Source organism: Choloepus didactylus, chromosome 13 (assembly GCF_015220235.1).
Source record: "Choloepus didactylus isolate mChoDid1 chromosome 13, mChoDid1.pri, whole genome shotgun sequence".
In the NCBI taxonomy this organism is placed as follows: domain Eukaryota; kingdom Metazoa; phylum Chordata; class Mammalia; order Pilosa; family Megalonychidae; genus Choloepus; species Choloepus didactylus.
This window is the reverse complement of record NC_051319.1, coordinates 94,898,099-94,918,428: the sequence shown is the minus strand read 5'-3', so window position 1 is coordinate 94,918,428 and position 20,330 is coordinate 94,898,099. Positions and strand designations below refer to the sequence as shown.

Sequence of the window (20,330 nt, the reverse complement as noted above, 5' to 3'; positions counted from 1 at the left end):
AGCACATTTGGTTTTCCAGAACCAATCTTCAATCTTCACTATTTTAAAAATTTGTTTTGAACTTCAACTCCCAAAGGGATGGTTTACTGTGAGCTGGCTGTCTCTGAGCAGATCACTGATTCCATCTGACTCATTTCTGACCCCAGCAAAGCTGGGCACAGGGTGGGACTCAGTTAGTGCAGACAAGCATTTTGAGGATAAGGCCAGACAAATATTATCTCATTTAATCCTGACAATAACCCCAAAACAGAGGCATAGGGATTGTCTTCATTTTACAGAGAAAGGCAAGGAAAGGTGGTGGTCTACACGACTCCTCTTAACAGGCCAGACTGTTCCAGCAGAGGCTCTCCTGGCCTCCTTAAGTTCAGAAAGGCACCATCTTCTGACCAGGACATCAGGCTGAAAGGCTGGGTGCTCCCAGGGAAGGATTAGCAGCTCTATTTTTCACCCAGAGAAAAACAAAGCCTATAGGCACAATCTTCTCTGTGGCTAGAGGAAGTATTGACCAAGATGTGGCAGAAGGAAGTGGGAAATGCAGAAATTTTCGAGGAAGGAGCTCTGGGCACAGGCCCAGCTCTAACCCTCACTGACCAGCTGAGCCAGACCAAGTCACCAAACAACCCCTCTAAGCTCTAATTTTATCCCCCAGAAACCAAAGTGTACATTATGGTACAGGTGGGAGGCTCAGATGGGAAGACAAATATTTAAGTGCTATGCACAATAAGACTTTATAAGGAACTGGGTCTGGAGAAAGGGGAAAGGAGCCTATTGGGCTGAGTCTCAAGGGGCCTGTGCTGGACTTAATCCGTTATGTACCCCATAAAAAGCCACGTTCTTTAATGTAATCTTGTGGGGGCAGACCTATTGTGTGTAGGATCTTTTGCTTAGATTGTGTCCATGGAGATGTGAACCGTCTAATTGTGGGTGACATCCTCTGATTAGAATATTTCCATGGAGGTGTGACCTCGCCCATTCAAGGTGGGTCTTAATTAGTTCACTGCAGAGCCAATACAGACCCAGATGCTTGGAGATGCAGACAGAAAGACGTTTTGGAGATGCTAACCTAAGAGATGAAACCCAGATTTTGCCCCAGAGAAGCTAAGTGAGAATCCACAGACGCTTAAAGAGAAAGCCACTGGAATCAGAAGCTGAAAGCAACACAACCTGGGAGAAAAGGACCAGCAGAAGCCAGCTACGTGCCTTCCCAGCTGACAGAGGGGTTCTGGACGCCATTTGGCCTTTTCCTCACAGAAGGTATCTACCTCTTGATGCCTTAATTTGGACATTTTCATGACCTTAGAACTGTAAATTTGTGAACTAATAAACCCACATTGTAAAAGCCAGTCCATTTCTGGCGTTTTGCGTTTTGGCAGCTTTGACAAACTGGAACAGGGCCTAAGCATATGTTAAACCCTCAGTTAAGAAATCATAGGATCTTGGGTCACAAAAGTCAACAGCAAGAGGGGGACAAATGTGTGCTCTGGTACAGGGAAATGACTGATTTCTGAGTGGTTATTGAAAAAAAGAATGACAATTAAAAAATAAACTGTGGGTGGGTAAGTGCAGGCCGTGAGCTACCTTCACGTCTCCCAGCTCTTCTAGGATGGGAAATCTGACGCTTAATTTTGGCCCACTCTAGCCTGGCTCACCTCAGGGTGATGTAGCAGAGCTTGCTGTGTGCTGGCCCCTTGCAGGATGTGACAGGAGAGAGCTAGTCAGATTCTCACCCAACACTGTGAGGGTCGATTTCCAGTTTCGAGAAGAGTAAATGGAGGCTCTGATGGATTACATCACTTGCCCGGGGTCAGCTGGGACATGGAGCTGGCACCTAAACCCAGGCAGTCTAGCTCCAAATCCCCTGATGTTTGCCTCACCATGCTGTCTCATCCAATGATCCCTCTGAAATGTGTGATTGTGGCAACTCTCCTGGGCGGGGCACTCTACCACCTCCTGGCCTTTGCACAGGCTGCTTTCTCTACCCCTCCATTTCACAGGGCCAACTTTTTCAGCCCACAGTTATAGATGACACTTCTTCCAAGTACACCCCCTAGACAATTTCCCCTGCCATGCTCTGCTAGCCCAGGTACACACCCTCTATCTCAACGTCCCACCATGAGTATGTGTCCATGCCTGCCATATTGGCTGGGAGCTCCCTGAGGGTGAAGGTGACAGGTGCCCTAGACCAGGACAGGGGGTGACAGACTGTGTACTCAATATAGCCTGCGGGAGGCAAGAGGGAATCTCAGTGGGAGCTCAAAAGGCCAAGGAGGAGGCCCTGGAGCACCAGTGGGCAGAGGAGACACAGAGTGTGACATGGGGAATGAGGCGGAGTTGAGGCTGCCCTGAAGCTTCTGTACATAGACGCGGCCCCAGACCAGCACATCCTTAGCTTGGCCCCAGGCGTACATGGGGTGGGGGTGGGATGGTGGGGTGTCTCCTCCTGGGCTTCACCTGTGCTGACGTCTTGGCTGCTGGTGCCTCCTCGCTGTCTGTTTCTTCCTCACTGCTCTCTGAGTCCTCCTTCGTCTTGGCTTTGACCTGGGTAGCCACAGGCACCGCTTTCCCAGGTAGTGCTGGGGTGGTCCCTTGCCCTGAGGCCCCCTTGGCAGGGGCCGAGGCAGGTTTCCCTTGGAGGCTTTTCCCCACAGACTTTGCCTAGAATGAGTGGAAAAGAAGTTTGTCCCAGGAGCTCAAAGGGCTCAGGGTCAGCCCTGAGGTCAGCCAGAAAACCGAGCTTCACCTGTCCCACGGGTGCTGCGGGAGCTGTCTCCTCCTCACTCTCTGATTCCTCGCTGCTTGAAGAATCTTCCTCTGACTTCTGGACACCCCTGGCTACAGATGGGGATGGTGTGTCGACTGGAGAAGTCACCATTCCTGCTTTCCAGGGGGCTGGCGTGCCCACTCGCACTGGGGGGACTTTGGCAGATGTGGGGGTGATGGAGGTGCCTTTCTTTGGGGAGGCCTTGGTCTGAGTTTTCATGGCTGGTTTCGCCTGCAGGGACACAGGAGACACAGGCTGGGGAAGGATCCTGGATTCAGAGGCCCCATCTGTTCTGAGATGGCGTCCCATTGCTGTCCTTTCCCACCGGCCCCACACCCACGTTCTGCCTGCAGAGAAGCACAGCTCCCTGGGGGCCTGACAGACGGGGGCGGCTCTGGCCAGGCTGTGGCGCAGCCTCCTCCCCCAGGTCTCACCTGGGCTGGAGTCCTGGCCACCAGCGCCTCCTTCTCACTGTTAGATTCCTCCTCACTGCTCTCTGAGTCCTCTTTGGATCTTTCAGTCTTGACCTGGGTGGCTGTCGGCCATGCTTTCTGAGGGGGAGCTGGGGCAGCCCCTCTTCCTACAGGCCCCTTAGCGGGACTGGAGGCAGGTCTGACCTGGAGAGTTTTCCCCAAGGACTTCGCCTGGAGTGAGAGATGCAGGATCAGCAAAAGGAGCCCAAAGGGTGGATGTGTGCAGAGACACCGAGATAAGAAGGCAAATGAGTCAGTGTGAAAAGATGCTGGGGGCAGAGCGCAGGGCTCCTGGCGCTGAGGGGGAAAGAGCCTGAGGAAGCCTTCCAGGCCGGGACCTCACCTGGGCTGGGGGCACAGTGGTCCGCACCTTCCCCTTGCTCTCTGAGTCCTCCTCACTGCTGCTTTCTGAACCCTCCTCCAGCCTCCCAACCTGCGCCCAGGGGGCCGCAGACCCTGCTTTCCCCAGAGATGCCTGGATGGCCCCTTTCCCTGAGGGCCCCATGCCCGGGGCTGAGGTGAGTTTGACCTGGGAGTTTTTGCCCGAAGGCTCTGCCTGGGAGTGACAAGGGACAGGATCAGGGGAGGGATCCCAGAGGGAGGAAGGTGTATAGAGACAAAGGAGCCGCTCCAAGCAGAGAGGGGGAAGGACAAGCCCACAGGAGGCCTTTCTAGGCAGGACACAAGGCTGGGCAGGGGTCCTCTAGGGCTCACCTGAGCCGGGCTCACAGTTAGGGTCCTGGCTGCTGGTGCCTCTCCCTCGCTGTCCGACTCCTCCTCGCTGCTGCTCTCTGAATCTTCCTCTGGCTTCCCCACTGGGGCCTGGGCAGCTGCAGGCCCTGCCTTCCCAGGGGGTGCTGCGGTGACCCCTTTCCCAGGAGTCTCCTTGGCAGGGGCAGAGGAACCTCTAACCTGGGGGGCTTTCCCTGAAGGCTTCGCCTGGAGTGAGAGAACCAGGGAAGCGAGTCCAAAGGGTGGGTGCGTGCAGAAACACAGGGTCCAGATAGGGCTAGTGAGGCCCCAAGGTGAGAAGGGGGTAAGGAGCAGGGGCTGACAGTGCCTGGGGCTCTTATGAAAAGAAGGAACAAGTCCTCAGCGGGCCTTCTAGGGAGGGGCCTGGGCTGCCTGGGGTCTCCCTCCTCAGGCCTCACCTGAAGTGGGGTTGTGGCTGCTGGGGTCTCCCCGTCACTGTCCGACAACTCCTCACTGCTGCTCTCTGAATCTTCCTCTGGCTTCCCCACTGGGGCCTGGGCAGCTGCAGGCCCTGCCTTCCCAGGGGGTGCTGGGGTGGCCCCTTTCCCCAGAGTCTCCTTGGCAGGGGCAGGGGCGCCTCTGACCTGGGGGGCTTTCCCTGAGGGCTTCACCTGGAGTGAGAGAACCAGGGGAGCAAGCCCAAAGGGTGGGTGTGTGCGGAGACACAGGGTCCAGATAGGGCTAGTGAGGCCCCAAGGTGAGAAGGGGGTAAGGAGCAGGGGCTGACAGTGCCTGGGGCTCTTATGAAAAGAAGGAATAAGTCCTCAGCGGGCCTTCTAGGGAGGGGCCTGGGCTGCCTGGAGTCTCCCTCCTCAGGCCTCACCTGAAGTGGGGTTGTGGCTGCTGGGGTCTCCCCGTCACTGTCCGACGACTCCTCACTGCTGCTTTCCGAATCTTCCTCTGGCTTCCCCACTGGGGCCTGGGCAGCTGCAGGCCCTGCCTTCCCAGGAGGTGCTGGGGTGGCCCCTTTCCCCGGAGTCTCCTTGGCAGGGGCAGGGGCACTTCTGACCTGGGGGACTTTTCCTGAGGGCTTCGCCTGGAGTGAGAGAACCAGGGAGGCAAGTCCAAAAGGTGGGTGTGTGCAGAGAAACAGGGACCAGATAGGGCCAGTGGGGGAACAAGTCCTCAGAGGGCCTTCTAGGGAGGGGCCTGGGCTGCCTGGGGTCTCCCTCCTCAGGCCTCACCTGAAGTGGGGTCGTGGCTGCTGGGGTCTCCTCCTCACTGTCCGACTCCTCCTCACTGCTGCTCTCTGAGTCATCCTCTGGCCCCACCGCCTTGGCCTGGGTGGCCACAGGCCCTGTCTTTTTAGAGGGGGCTGGGATGGCTCCTTTCCCGGGGGTCCCCTTGGCAGGGGCTGAGGCAACTTTGATCTGGGAAGTTTTCCCCATGGCTTTCACCTAATAAAAGAGAAAGAACAGTTTGTACTCTCCCTTCTGGAAGCCCTCTGGTAATGCTCAGAGGCCTCACAAGACCCACCTGCCTCCCTCTCTGGCCTCCTCTTACCCACTCGCCTTGTCCATCTTCACCATCTATACTCCAGCCACACTGGCCTCCTTCAGGTTTCTAAATATCCATCCGTTTCAGTCTCTCACTCCTGGGGTCTTTACATTCCCTGCCTCCACCCCAACTTCCCCTGGTCCACGCCCCATCCTCTGGGTCTCAGTTCAGTCACCACCTCCTTGTGGCAGTCCTCCCGAGGCTCCGACCACCCCCTCGGCTGCCTGGGCACACAGGCAGTTACAGCCTATCCCTGCTGGGCTCCCCCATCAACCAGAGAGCTCTGGGAGCACAGGTACCATGCCTACCCAACCCACTGCCGGATCTTTGGGGTCAGCCCCCAGTGTATAATGGATCAGGCTTAGGGAGGCAAGGCGGGGAGTTGCAAAGGTCCAGAGGGAGGAAATGGAGGAGCCTGGATGTGGAAAATGGAGAGGGGACCGAGTGACGCCTCTCTGGGCTTTCCGCAGCTTCACCGGGCCAGGGTCCCCGTGGCCTGGGCCTCCTCTCACTGTCGCACTTGTACTGCCTCCTTGCGGCACTCAGGCTCTGCTCCGAGCCTTGGGGCTCTGGCAGGGAGGCCACGGGCTCTGTCCTTCCCAGAAGGGTCATGACTGTGCAGCCCAGGGCTGGTCTCCAAGTGAATTTTACCCCAGAATATCAGCAGCTGTGATCACTTCCTTTCTTGACTCTTCCTGTGAAGAGTACAGACTACTCTAGGTATGCTTTGTTTGGCTTACACTTTTTACAATTTCTTTTTTGAGCCAATATGGAGAAAGATTTTATGTAAAAGTCCCTATTTTGACTCCTGAAAAATGGAAGACCTTGCCAACACTGGGTAGCCCTTGGGCACAGCAAAACGAACCTGAATTGAGCAGTTGTCCCCTGTAGATAGGGCCTGCACACTCTGATTTGTCAACTTCTTTTGCACTCTACTCCCACCTCAAGGTCTTTGCATGTGCCATTCTCCCTGTCTGGAGATGTCTATCGCGCCCTCCCGCTTCCTCAGGTCTTGACTGAAATGTCTCCTTCTCAGTAAGGCCTTCCCTGACCACCCTATTTTTTTTTTTTTTTTTTTTACACCCTATTTTTAAATGGCTATTTCTATGTCCCTCTCCTGCCTTACTGTTCTAATAAAGTGCATCTAATTCACCTCTGTATTTATGCATGTCTTCTCCGTATTGTGCTACCTCAGGCCTGGGTGTGGATGGAACCCCTCCTCCCCAGCCTCACCCGGGCTGGTTCAGGGCTGCTGACTCTACCTCCCCCCTCCTCTTTGGTTCCAACTGCTTCCCAACCCCCCAGTCTCCCCTTGGGACACCCACCAGAGGCTTGCAGGCTACTGCTCTGGCCACTTGCCTGGGCAAGTGAGGTCCCAGTGGATATAAGGTAGCCAATATGGGGTTGCTGTAGCCAATATGGGGTTGCTGACTCCAGAGGACCAGGCAATCAGAATAACTTCTGAAGCCCCATCCACAGTAAGACTGGCTAGGGCAAGTTCACTAGTCTGTTTGATACGGAGGGATACTTAGGTGAAGGGGATTGGTCACCGACAGAGTTGGGTGCAGGACCTACTTTTTGGGAAGCAGCCATTCTAGGGTGCTGCTTGTGCAAGAAGGGGGATTTCCACAGGTGGATGAAGCAAGCTAGCTCAGTTGCCCTTGCTTGTCAACTTCCATAGCCCTCTCCTAAAACTCCAGGCTGAGCCCTCTCTGGCAGAGGAGACACTCATTACACAGATACCCTGCCAGCATCTGGAGTTCTGGAGGGGACCAGGGGAGCCAGTGAGGGGCAGCATCCCCCCCAGGCCTCACCTGGCTCGGGGTCCCCACAGGGGCCTCTTCCTCACTCTCAGACTCCTCGCTGCTCTCTGACTCCTCTTCTGGCTTCTTGGCCTTGCCAGCTGGGGTCGGGCCACCTCCTCTGACCTGGGGTGTCACAGCCCCTGCCTTCCCAGGGATTGGGGCTGCCTTTCTCCCTGGAGATTCTTTGGCAGGGGTTGGTGAGGCTTTGACCTGGGGGATTTTCACTGAGGTTTTCACCTGGAACGAGAGGATGGGATTAGGGAATGAAAAACTACCTTTACCCTTCAGGTATACAAGGTGCTTCGCAGTTTATAAAGTCCTTTCCCAATGTCATTTAATTCTCAAGCAATTCCAGGACAGATATTATCTTTATGCCCATTTGCCAGAAAGAGACAAGAGGCTCAGAGAGGTTAAATCATTCAAGATCACAACTAAGGGGCACAGCCACAATTTGAACCCACGTCTGTCTGGCTTTGAGAGCAGAACTGTCAACCACTCCACTCCTCTCCCACCTGGCACACACAGAGGGGTAGCCTCTCAGGACAGCTCATCCTTGCCTGTTCTGAATTCCAGTCCTGCCACTGGCTTGCTGAGTTACCCTGGGCAAATTCTAACCCTCTCTGAGCTTCAGTTTCTAGATAAATTTTTGTGTCCCTTTCAGCTTTTTCTTAAGACTTAAAGTTCTGGGATCTCTGTCTTCGGTTAGACCTCACCTGACCCTGGGTTTCTGGAGCACCCAGCTTCTCAGCCTCACATTCCTCCTTGCTGCTGTTGGAGCCCTGTGCCAGCTTCTGGCACACTAAGGCTGTATGTTTGCTTGCTGGTTTCCTGGGGGCAGGAGTGGCCCCCTTTCCCCAGGGTGATGGGAGCCAGGGGTGTCCTTATGGCTGGCTGCCTCTAGGACCCAAAAGTGAGGATGGAATGTGGGAAGTGACCCATGCCAGGCCTGGGGCAGAGGAGGGTGAGGTCTCAACCTTCACAGGCTACTGGATGAGGTGGGAAGTACCCTGGGCCCCAGATCAATCCATCCCTGAATGGTGCTGGTTCTCTTTCCAAAACATCTTTCCAACCAGGGTGCCCTAGAACTGGCCCCCAGCACCTCCTGCTGGCATCACTCCCATAAGCCCCTAAACGGTCTCACTCCTATTATGTTGCACCACAGCCCAAACCAGGTCAAACCAGTGATCTTTTTGAAACATGAATTAGGCCATCTTCCACCTGTGTCGGAAACCCTTCAATGGCTTCTCAAAGTCCACAGGATAAAGCCCAAACTCCTTCCAGTGATCCTCAAGGTCAAGCAGCAGATCTGGCCCCTGCCTACCCGACCTCACCTTGCATCACTTTCCCTCTCATCAATGACATTTCAGATCAATGTTCCTTAAAAGTGCCAAACTTCCTTTTGCCTGTCTCTGCACTTGCTGCCCCTTTTGCCTGGAACACTCTTTCTGGCTTACAACCTCTCGATCTGGCTGCATCCTTTCATCTACATCAGATTCCTGTTACTGCCATGCAATGTCTCCATTTTCTATTCATAACACCCATCACCACTGTAGTTAAATATCTGAGGGACCCCCTACTTTCCCAGAGCTGCAGGAGCCCCGCCTGACTTGCTCACCACTGTATTCTTCAGGCTTGGCACCTGGGTGCACAATGAGGAGTGACTTGTGGGTGCTTCTCCCAGGTCATAGTTCAGGGGAGAGACAAGGCCACAGATCCTGAGAGTCCTGACCAACAGTGGCCAAGTGCCTAAACCTGCCTGGCATTCACAAGTGGTCCCAGAACCATCCCAGCCGCCTCACCCCACTCACCCAACTACACCACATGACAGCCGCACACTGGTCTCCAGCCTTTGCTTGTGCAGCTCTTTCTGCTCAGGACACCCTTCCTCCACCTCTCTGCATGGTGAGCCTCACTGTACTTCAAAGCCCTGCTCCAGTGCCACCTCTCCCAGGAAGTCTTCCCCACCCTCTCAGGTGGGACGGCGTCTCTCTCCCGTAACTTTATACCCTTCTCCCACTCAGTGCAATGAGCAGCACCTCACTCTGCTCCCCTCCTCTCCAGACTTCATCCATCTCAGCAACCAGTTACCCTGAAACAGATGCTGAACTGATCTGGTCCCATGGGTCTCTGAAGCCCTGGCCAGGCTCCCGGGAGGGTCAGAGGTTTGGAGATGGTAGATCCCCAGGGATGGGTGGTAATTTACCTCCATGTCTGTCTCATCACTGGAACTGGAGGTGTCCTCACTGGAGCTGTCACCTTGGCCTGCTGACGCTATCCCTGAGGCATGGACAAGAAGGGGGCTGAGGTCACCCTTTGCAGACCCATATTCTCGCCATCCCCCCGGTCCCCCACCTCCCTAGGTCAGCTGCTAATCAAGGTCAGGTGCAGAGCATTTGTTCCTCATGGGTGCAGAGCCCTGTCTTAAAGCCCCACATTAAGTGGGTGCCATTATTATCCTTATTTTCTTCCACATCTCTGAGGCCCTGGCGCCTTATGGTTTATAGGTAGGCAGGGAAACACCTATTTTATATAAGAATGAGGCAAACCCAGGCCTCTTAGACTCTTAGCCTCCAGTGGTCCCTGTGCCCACCTGAGGAGAAACCAGAAAATGCTCCAACCACACACCCAGGGGAGGAGAAAAACAGCCTGAGGTGCAGGGGCCCTCGCTGTCATGGAGACAAACCTTTGAATGTCAGTACCTTCCAGAGCTCGATGAGGCAATGTCTCGGTCTGCCTCCCAGCCCACACCCCGGGGCCTTGGCTCATAAGAGGAAGGGGCTTCTCACCAGGCTTGGCAAGGACACCATGGGCTGGGGCGCTGCCCTCTTCTTCAGTTTCTGAGACTAAGGTGGTATTTGCCAAGGGCCCTGCTGACTTCTTGGGTGACGTCCCAGAGGGAAGGCGGGCCACTGCCTTCCCAGAGGCAGGGTGTGGTATGGAGTTCACTGGGTCGCTGGCTTTCTTTGCCTTTGCCTACAGAGGACAAGAGGGACATACACATCTGGGTATGGCATGGTGAACCGAGGTCGGAATCCACTTCTACTCCTTCCTAGTCCTGCGAGTTTGGGCAAATAACTCAACCTCCCTAAGTCTCGGTTTCCTCTTCTTTAAAGTGGGGCTCAATATGGGTAACTCCCCTCACAGAGGTGTAGAGAACTGAATTGCAGTTCTTGGGTCACTGTATTGCCTTGCTAAGAGGTGAGAAGCATGGAGCAGTTTGTTGTGCATATTATCATTATTCCTTAACGACTTGTACATGTTGTTGCTAACGCTCCAGGCAATTTCAGGAACACAATCCTTTATGTGTCTGTAACAGTGATTAATGGATTGCCAGAAAATTTTGTTTTGTAAATATATTTTACTTTCCAAGCAGGTTCTAATTTAGAAAATGCTTTTAGAGCCTTCAGAACCACAGATGCCTTATTCCCCCTAGTATCGGTAAAGATGTGATGAGTGAATAGGCAAATGCAGAGATAAAGGAAGGAAGAAACTGCCTATTCAAGGTGCTGGATATGGTGGCTCAGAGCAGTGCACACCATGCCCACCTTACAGGAAAGGACACTGAGGCCCAGAGAGGTGAAAGGACTCGCCCCAAATCACAAAGCTTGTGACATGAGGGGTTGATATTTGAATCCAGGTTGCGCAACTGTTGAAAACACTATTCTTCCCTGCCTCAGGGGACTGTCATCTCCGGGGTATTCCAATTTCCATGGGTTTGGAAGGCAATTCCACTCACCTGAGCTTTTTCTTTCGTGCCTGATGGCAAATCTGTCCCCATGACTGAGGAGTTGGCAGACACGAGTCTTGGGGCTACAAGACACAAACACCCAGTGGATAAACCCGATGAGCTTTTCACATACAAGAAGGCAAACAAGTTTCATCTCCCCTAACTATTTTATTGGTATTGGCTGCTTGGTGCTGGGATGAGGATCTGAGGCCAAGCCCAGACTGGTGGGAAAAAGTTCCATAATGCATTAGCCATGCCTAGCAGGAGTGGGAGAGGAGAGAGCAGCAAGATGAAAGCCACCTGTTTGCATGCCTGCTGGGTTCCCAACTTCCTTGTAGCACCAGACACTGAGGTCCCGAGAGGAAGAGAAATGGCTTGAGCTCTTGCTGCATGCCATCATGAAGGCACTGCACAACTTCAGGGGGCACCTTTCCCATGGGCTACTGCACTGTAGCCCTGAAAGCTGCTTGGCACACCAGAGGTGGTTGTCAGGCAGCCTGCCCCAGGTCCAGAGAGTGGCTCAGAATTTAAAGTTTCTTAATGGAGAGGTAGTTGAATCATGAGACCTGGGCCCAGCTGAGATGTACAGATACACAATGCTTTTGGCCCCAGGATATCATCTCCTTAGATCTCAGACAAAGATTCCTAAGGTATGTTGTTAAATAAGAGAATGTTGCTGAGATATATGGCTTTCCTGGTATTTAACTCCAGCTCTCTTTATTTTTAAATAATAAGAAACTTTGAACACACTCATAAATAGAAAGTATAATGACACATCCAGCTTTCATTATTATCGACTTGGGGCCATTCTTGGGTCATCTATTCTCTCATCCATCTTTCTCCATTGTGTATTACTTTGAAGAAAATACCAGATATTGTATCATGTTGATTACAAATATTCCAGTATGTTTTTCTCAGTGAGGACCCTTTCAAAGACTACAACTACAATACTATTATCACAGCCTTAAAAAGAATCATTAATATCAAATAGCCAGTCGGTATAAAGTTTAACAATGTTGGTTTTAAAAAAAGCATATATGGATGTATGTATACATGGATGTCCGTAGATGTAAAGGGGAAAGCTTTTAAGGCTCCTCACTAGTAAATGCAGTTAGAGAGTGAAAAGGGAGTAGGGTGGAACAGGAAGCCTTTTGATTTTTCTTTTATATGTTTTTGTGCCCTTCAAAGTTTTTAATATGGATTTGTTTTGCATTTATAATTTAAAAACATCAAGCAAGACATAAATGATCTTAAATATCTTTAAAAACATGCTCCGGAAAATAACCAGAAAAATAATTTGCCAAACTGTAGGTGGCAAGAATATGGGAAATTTTTCTGCTGCCTTTTTTCTAAGTACTTTCCAAACAGTCTACAATGAATATTGTATAATGAATTTGACGTCTCTTTCATAACGAGAAAGTCTATTTAAAAACCAAGAAATTTCTTCTATATAAACAAAAATAACAGCACAATGCACAGAAGACACAACAACTCTTGTAGTTACCACTGCTGTTGGGAGAGGCACAAGGAGCTCTGGGAACTCGGGGGAGGAGCTGAAAAGACTTTTCCCTGAGGCTCCCCTGCCGACCCTCTGACACCCGAGTGCCCATTACAGCCCCCAGGTGCTAACTTGCACACTTCCAAAATAACAGCAAGGTCAGCAACTCCTAAAGCAGCCCACAGGCCACACAGGAGAGAGGTCCGCTGGCTGCCCTCTCTGAAATCTCTCTAGCAGCATTTCTGGAAATGTGGTCTTCCTTCCATCTTTATCAGAATCACGGGGGAGCCTGTAAAAAGATGGCTCCTGGGCTCTGTTAGAGGGGGTGACTGCACACCAAATCTAGATGACTTGTAAGACCCCACTGGATCCTCAGCACCTAACACCAGGCCTGGCACAGAGGAAGGATTCAAACAAATAACCAGAAAACAGACACAATGTGGGATTCCCCCGAAAAGCTCCCGTCCTCCCAGGACTCACTGAAGAAGCTGGAGGTGGCCTCTCCTTGGAACAATCCAACCCCATCCCAGAGGCCTGTTCCCAAAAGGTGCAGGGCCTTGGGCTGAGCCCCCACCAGCACCAGTGTGGGGGGCCTGATGGGAGGCCCAAGTCCCAGCAGCGCCCAGCACACAGGGCTCTTACTCATCCTGGCTTTGGTGGTTTCGGCTTCTGCCTCCTCCTCCTCCTCTTCCGAGCTTTCCGAGCTGCTAATAGGGTCCGACACACGGGCCTTCTTGGCCAGCAGCGCTGCATCATCCTCTGCCTTCCGCTTCCGACCAATCTCTGAGGTTCTGCAGGGCAAAGGTGACTGACTGTACCAACTGGGTGACATGACAACTCCAGGGGATTTGAAAAGGAAGACCTTCCCACATCCTCCCACCCCCAAGGAAACGAGCACAGAGCATGTAAGCAGTGATGAAAACAATGTAGACATAATTTTGCATTCTGCATTTTCACTCATTTCATAAAGTGGGTTTGAAATCCTCTGTTAGTCTTCAAGAGAATCATGAATGGTTGATAATGTTATATAATAAGAGCAGCAGCTAGCAGCCATTGAGCCATGTGTGCCGGGCCCATGTGGAAGTTTTACAGCACCACCAGGCTCCTGCCTCCTCCAGGACCTGCTGCCCAGTCCGGGCCCTCTTCCTGGAAGACCCAGGCCCTTCACATCCCGCACGTCTTCAGCTCCAATGCCCACTCCTCAGCGAGCCTCTCCCCAACCAACACGCCCTCTACCGTCATTCTCTACCCTGTTTCCCTGCTTCATTTTCTTCAGAGCACTTCTCTGTCTCTCTCATGTTCTTCTATTTATTTCCTGCCTGACTCCCCACAACACAGTTGGGCCAGGCTGGGGGAGGGGAGGAGGGCCGGCAGAAACCTTTTCTGGTGCACTACACTACCCTCAGTGCCTAGCACAAGTCTTAGAAAATGAACGACTCAGTGACTGGCCCAGAGTCAAGAATAAGTTTGGGGCATCGGTGAGATAAACCCCCAGATTTCTTAGCCCCCTGAACTTTCAAATATTATTTGCTGAGGAAGCCGTTGTCTAGGCCCCGTGTTTTCTGGCTGTGATGGACACAGATCTGCCAGTTTGGGATGTGCTGTGTGGGACCTCATTTCCAGGAAGGTACTTGTCAGGACTCTTCTCCTAAAAATAGGTTTCACTTAATATATTTATCAATTTATTCTACCTTTCTCCTCTCAAAAGAAGATGAGTTCCAAAAGGGAAGGAATTTTTCTTGGCTTTGTTCTGAGCTATATCCTCATCTTCTAGAATAGTGCCTAGCTTGTTAGGTACTTAAACACTGACTGGGTTAAAAAAAAAAAAAGAAGAAAAAGAAAACTTCCAATGGCCAGGCACTTGTTTAGCACTTCATATTTAACTTTCACAATGCCATGAGCTCATTACTATTGTCTTCATTTTGCAGATGAAGATACAGGCTCAGGGAGGCCATGAAACTTGCCCAAGGCCATCCAGCAAGCTTCTGGGTTTGAACCTTGCCACGAACTACTAGGCCAGGCTGCCTCTGGTGGGTACGGGGTTCCGGTCCTACTCAGTACCTTTCCCCAAAGAAGGTGATTAGTGGCAGAGAAGGGTGTGTGATGCAGCTCACTGAAGCTGCGCTCTGGGGAAGGAAGTGCTGTGGATAACACCCAGACACCTCGGCAAGTTGTGAGGCCGAGGGCAAGGAAGTGTGGCCCATGTGCCTGGGGCTCTGAGCTTGACTTAGCAGTAAAGGAGAACCAAGAACCTGAGGGCTGGCAGGTTTTTGATGACCTTAGCTCTCCACTGGAAGCCCAAATCCCTTCCACACCTTTCCTGCCGCTGCTTACACATCTCTGTTGACAGGGAGCTCACCACTCCCACTGTAGCCTACCTCATTTTTAGATAGCTCTGATGATCAAGTGTTTGTACTTGGAAGCTGAAACCTATTCTCCTAAAACAGTATGTATGGGTCCCAAGTCTGAATGCCAGGGCTCCAGAGAACACGCTGCTCTCTTCGCCCTCAATGACATGCAGACAGTGGCCCATCACCCCCTTTACTCGCCCCTTTGCCATCTTTTTTCCATCATGGACAAATCACGATTCTCTCCCATTCCTCAGGGAACATGCCTGTAGGTCCTTCACTCTCCTAGAGAGCTGAACTCAGGCCAGTGCAGGGAGGGAACAGGATTATCCCTTCCTTCATTCTCAAACCATTCCTCTACAGATACACCCTGGGATTAGTCCTCCTTCCTAAAAAGTGTTTACGTTTTATGTGTTTCATAGGCACTTCAAACTCAACATGACCTAGAAATCTTTACTTCAAGTCAGGTTACCTACCAGCTCTATGCACGGCCCCACCTTCCATCCAGGTGCATGAGCCAGACACCTGGGAGTCAACTTGATACCACCTCGCCAATCCATCCAAAGATCTTGGTTTTACTTCCCAGTATTCCTGGAATCCACTGTCCACCCCTCTCTACCTCCTCTGTCATCCCTGCCTCAAGCCACTGTCAGCTCTTGCCTGAATGACATCCACAGCCCTGAATGGGTTTTCCAAGCTGCAGCCAGAGTGATGAGCTGATCCCATTACCCCCTGCAGGGCTCCTGCAATGTCTTACTGTAATGGCTTGCAGGGGTGGGCCCCACCAACCCCCCAGCCTCATCCGTAAGTCCCCCAGCCACAGGCCCCAGATGCTCTAAGCACATGCCTCCTGCCTCTCCACAAGGATTCCCTAGTTCACTCTCCCACTTTCTTCAGTAATCAAGTCATAGGTCACCTCAGGGAAGTCACCCCTAAGCTCCCAAACAAGGAAAGGCTAACTTGTTTACGTGGTTTGGGCACCAGGTTCCTCTCTTCTGTAACACTTATTACCATTGTGATTTTACATTCATTTGTTTCATTCTCTGATACTACGTCAGCTCCATGTCTGTTTCATTCAGTACAGTAACATCACACTTAGAACAGGAGGGCCTGGCATCCAGTAGGTACTCAATAAATGTTTGTTGACTGAACAGATGACAAGCTGCAAAGTTTTGGTCCTTATGAGATCACAGCTTTCAATGTCCCCTCCCACACTGAGACACCCACCCCGAAATACTCAGGCATGTGATCTGGCTTCCTGGGAGTGGCAACAGTGTCCATGATGGGAGATGAGGGCTCATCTTAAACTAGATTAGTTTCCTGGCTTATTCCAAGCTGATTTTTTGGGATGTCCCTACTCCACCCCTAAGGCCCCATCACTCACTGTTGCCAGTGTGTATAGATGTCCAGAAGGGTAACAGGCTGGGCCAGGAAAATTTTCTGCAGAGAAGTAAAGAGAGAGCAGCAATTAATCCCCCAGCACAGGAAGCACCCGCCCTGGGTCCAACTCTCCCCAGCCTCTTGACCTGCACGGACAGCCGGTTAAAAAGGGGGTCTTTTTATTCTAGGAAACATGCCCGCTTGGCCCTGTCTGCACCAACCAAAACCTTCCAGAGACAAGAAGAAAAAGCAATTCCAGCAAAAACCTTTTAAGCCAACATGTTGGTAAGAGGCACCTTTGAGAGGCTGGAATTTTGCAATATTCCAGGCTAGCATTCACCCAACTCCCAGCCTCCCAGGCACTCTCCACCTCAGAGGCCAGGAGATGGGGCTTTTTCCACCATGACCTTTCAAGAAGCTTTCAAAGGCCTGATTGGTAAATCTCCCCCGGGCAGTAGGAACCGCAGCCCAGACACCCTAGGCAGCCAGGAGGCACAACCGCAGTTCACTTGTCTGCTGGGGAGGCTGTGCCCAAGTGGTGTCAGTGCCTTGGTGGAAGTGGAAGAAACTGGGTGGAATCGAGGCCTTTGGAGCCAAGGCCATGGGCCTCTCTCTCTGCAAATATCAAGAACCTGGGGTTTCAAGTGACCCAAGGAGGCTGAGTGAACAAGGTGGGGGGAGGACGGAGGGTTCACAGACCTGGGCAGAATGGCCCTAAGAGTGTGCAGCTGGAGTCAGGCAGACCTGGGTTTGAGTCAGAACCCCTAAGTAACCCTGGGCTAATCCCTTCACCTCAAACTTCAGGTTCTTTCTGTAACACCAAGACTGTCACTCTGCTCTGCCCCAGGCACAGGCCTCCTCACTGCCCCTCACATGTTTCAGCTTCTCATCCCCATTAGTGTCTTGCTGTTCCTCCTGTCTGTAATGCTCTCTTCCCTCCTAGCTGCATCATGTACTCCCTCATTTCCTTGAGGTCTCTGCCCAAAAGTCACCCTCTTGGTGAAGCTTCCTTGACTACTCTCTTTGCAACTGTACCCCTAAACTCCTTATACCCCCCGCCTGCTTTATTTTAATAGCTAGCATCTAACATCACCTAACATACCATATGATCAATATGTTTTTTATATTTGTCATCTGCTAGAATGTACGCTCCATGAGGGCAGGACACTATTGCTTGGGCACATGCTCCAATGAAGATGGATACTGTGTCTTGTCTCTGTTAATGATCTAACTGGAATAAGAGGAGAAGCCAAGGCCCAGGGATACTTGGTAAAAACATCAATAACATCCCAGGACCCATCACTTTTTGATCCTTTTGGGAAACCTGAGAGCAAGCATTAGGACCAGCATCTACACCTTAGCAAAGGGATAGCGACTAACCATATCCCATCACTCACCAGCTTAGAATTCCCCAGTGGCCTCCCACTGCTCTTAGGTAAAGACTAAACTAACTACAGGACCCACGCAGGCCAACCCCTTGCTCCCTCTTTTGTCACTTCAGGAACCTCCATCACCCTGGTCCTCCTTACTCCAGCCACAGGGGATTTTCTGGAGACCAGTGCTTATATAACAAGTGCCCTCCTACCACAGGACATTTGCATCTCTGCCTGGAAAATCCACATCCCTTCCTTCAGATCTCAACAGTCACTTTCTCATGGAAGCAGTCTCAGATATTCCTTGTGACAAGGGCAATCTGCCATATCCTATCTTAGCACCCTGTGTGTCTCCTTCTTAGCACTTAATGTAGAAAGTTTACAGTGACTTTCGTGATACTTCGGTTTATGTCTGTCTTCCCTTCCAGACCATAAGTTCCAGAAGGGCTGGGGGACGTCCTCACCATTCTATCACCAGCAATCTGAGCACCAGATTAACAGTTACTAAATAAATGAATGAAATAAGAAATGACTGCCTACGAATTCTAATTCCAAACCTGTCCAGCTCAGTACAGAAGAATCGCTAGGGGCCTGAGCTCTAGCTCAACTAAAAAGTCGCGGGCTCCTTCTCTTGGCACTCCCTCCGAGGGCTGGTTGCCCCTCGGAATCACCACAACCTTACTCGGCGCGGGGGGGGGGGGGGGGGGGGGGCAGTGCCGGGCCACGTGGCCAGAGACTTCAAAAACTTGAGACTGCGGCTCCCAGGAAAGGGGTGGAGGTGACGGGCAGGCGCGGGAATTACAAAAGTCCAGCGAATCCAATCACATGCCCTGGCCCGCCCATTATACTGAAGGGGTAACTGAGTCCACACTGAGAGCCACAGAACAGGCAAAGGCTGCGGCTTTTTCGGCGCCCCAGGCCCACTCCCCGAGCACCGCGGAATCCAGCTCCCGGGACCCGCCAGGCAGCCCGGGGAGAGGGTGTGGGCCGCTGCTCTCCCGATCTTGCACGCGGCCATCGCACACGGCCCTCGCCCACTCACCTGCCCACTCTGCTCCTTCACTTCCCGCGCTGCGCGCACATAGCCCGCACGCAGCAGATGATGGTAGATCAGGGGAAGCAGCTCCCGCCGCTTTCTGGCCTCGGCCATGCCCGCGACCCCCGGCCACTAGGCTCACCTGCACGCCCCCCCGGCCACTCCCCGCCCGCCACTTCCCTCGTGCCCTTAGACCTCCCGCGTCCCACTTCCGGCTCCTCCTTCGTCCGGGTAGCTCGGCACGCCGGGAAATGTAGGCTTTTCTACGTTGCGTGCCCGTCCCCTCCCTGGCGAGTGAAAGGGGCGGAGACTCAGAGGGCAACAAGACCTCCCGTAGGAGGGGAGGGCGGGGTTTGAACTAACCACGCCCCCTGGGCGGCCATGATGTTAGTGACTCCCTCCAGTGAATCCCCTGGACTCGCTCTTTGAAAGAATTGAGTTCTGTTAGTTCTCCGACTGCTGCAATCGAGGTTTATTCGTCTCTGAATTCAACTAGTCTGCATCTCTTGCTAGACCCGAACTTTCTGTTGCCTACCGCTTTATTCATTTCACGCATTTTCAGGACCTATGAACTGAGCACTACTTGTCATTAGTTTATTCATTTATTCGGTGATTGAACAAATTGAGCAAGGTACCGTGGGTTAGCACCAGGCTAAGCTAGGGGGATAAAACGACGAATAAGACGTGGCGGCTCCCCTAAAAGCTCACAAGGGAGAGACAAACCTTCGTAACTAAGCAACTATAGTTCAATTACTTATGTGCATTCCTTAAGTGCTCAGCCTGTGGGAGCAGGGAGGGAGAGGCATCTAACCCTGAAGAAATGTCTGAGTCTTAAAGGTCGAGCAGGGTTTTCTAAATGTAGAGGAGAGAATTGACACCCCACTCTGAGGGCCTCACATGGGTATAGAAACAACCCTGGTGTATGCTGGAAAACATTTCTGTGCTGCCGGGCTGTGGAGTTGGGGGGGAAGAGGGACAGGGTGAGGACATGTGAGGCTGGAGAAGGGCCCACAAGGCTCCCACGTAGAGGTAGGACTTTGCTCCAAGGGCCACGGACAGCCTGTCTCTGACTAGTTTCATGCAGGACAGTGACATGGGTTTGTGATTTTAAAATATTGCTCTGACCAAAGCATGAGGGTTGGATTTGTGGGACACAAAACTACATATGAGGCTGCTGTGGTTGTTGAGGGGAGGCTGGCAGGGGGAGGATGAGCTAGGCTGGGGAATATTTAAGTCAGTTGTTCTTAATCTCATGGACCCTGTTGAGAAACTGATGGAGGCATGAATGACCCAGCCCTTGCTCTAGAAAAGTTTGAATGTGGACAGACACGTGACATTTTCCACCCATTTTCAGGATTCAGGTAGGCACATACCTGTACATTCTAGGGTTAGGAACCTCTGCTTCAGGAAGAAACATGGACAGGACCAGGTGACTGGATGTGGTGCATGAGGATGAGCGAGGAACTAATCTACATTCAGTCAGCAAATTTTTGTAGAGTGCCTACTATTGGGAATGAAACAGTCTCTATCCCTATGGAGCTTACAAGCTAATGGGAGAGACACACACTAAACAAATAATCAGCCAGGTACACTGTTGGCTTGTTGTGAGGAGTAAATGAGTTCTAAGCAGAAGTGCTTAGAAGAGAACAATAAAAAGTGCTGTGCATGTGTGTTATTTT

At 52.0% G+C, this 20,330-nt stretch overlaps 1 protein-coding gene across 6 annotated transcripts in view; it reads right to left on the bottom strand.

The window, feature by feature from the left end:
- Window positions 1–18,801, bottom strand: part of TCOF1 (treacle ribosome biogenesis factor 1) — a 51,835-nt gene extending 33,034 nt beyond the window's left edge. For 5 of the 6 annotated variants that reach the window (XR_005211336.1, XR_005211338.1, XR_005211339.1 and 2 more), the window contains exons 1-14: window positions 18,658–18,801; window positions 16,247–16,302; window positions 13,157–13,305; window positions 11,026–11,099; window positions 10,076–10,262; window positions 9,493–9,566; window positions 7,299–7,526; window positions 5,172–5,384; window positions 4,811–5,023; window positions 4,386–4,598; window positions 3,949–4,173; window positions 3,196–3,405; window positions 2,741–2,992; window positions 2,452–2,655 (exon numbers count right to left, since the gene is read on the bottom strand). Coding sequence is in view for 3 of the 6 variants with exons in the window: in XM_037800858.1 (XP_037656786.1) it covers window positions 2,452–2,655; window positions 2,741–2,992; window positions 3,196–3,405; window positions 3,949–4,173; window positions 4,386–4,598; window positions 4,811–5,023; window positions 5,172–5,384; window positions 7,299–7,526; window positions 9,493–9,566; window positions 10,076–10,262; window positions 11,026–11,099; window positions 13,157–13,305; window positions 16,247–16,302; window positions 18,658–18,765 (2,406 nt within the window). In the remaining 3 variants the exon portion in view is untranslated. The remainder of the gene's footprint in view (window positions 1–2,451; window positions 2,656–2,740; window positions 2,993–3,195; window positions 3,406–3,948; window positions 4,174–4,385; window positions 4,599–4,810; window positions 5,024–5,171; window positions 5,385–7,298; window positions 7,527–9,492; window positions 9,567–10,075; window positions 10,263–11,025; window positions 11,100–13,156; window positions 13,306–16,246; window positions 16,303–18,657) is intronic. The other variant, XM_037800860.1, reaches the window with a different exon arrangement.
- Between the last annotated feature and the right edge of the window lie 1,529 nt (window positions 18,802–20,330).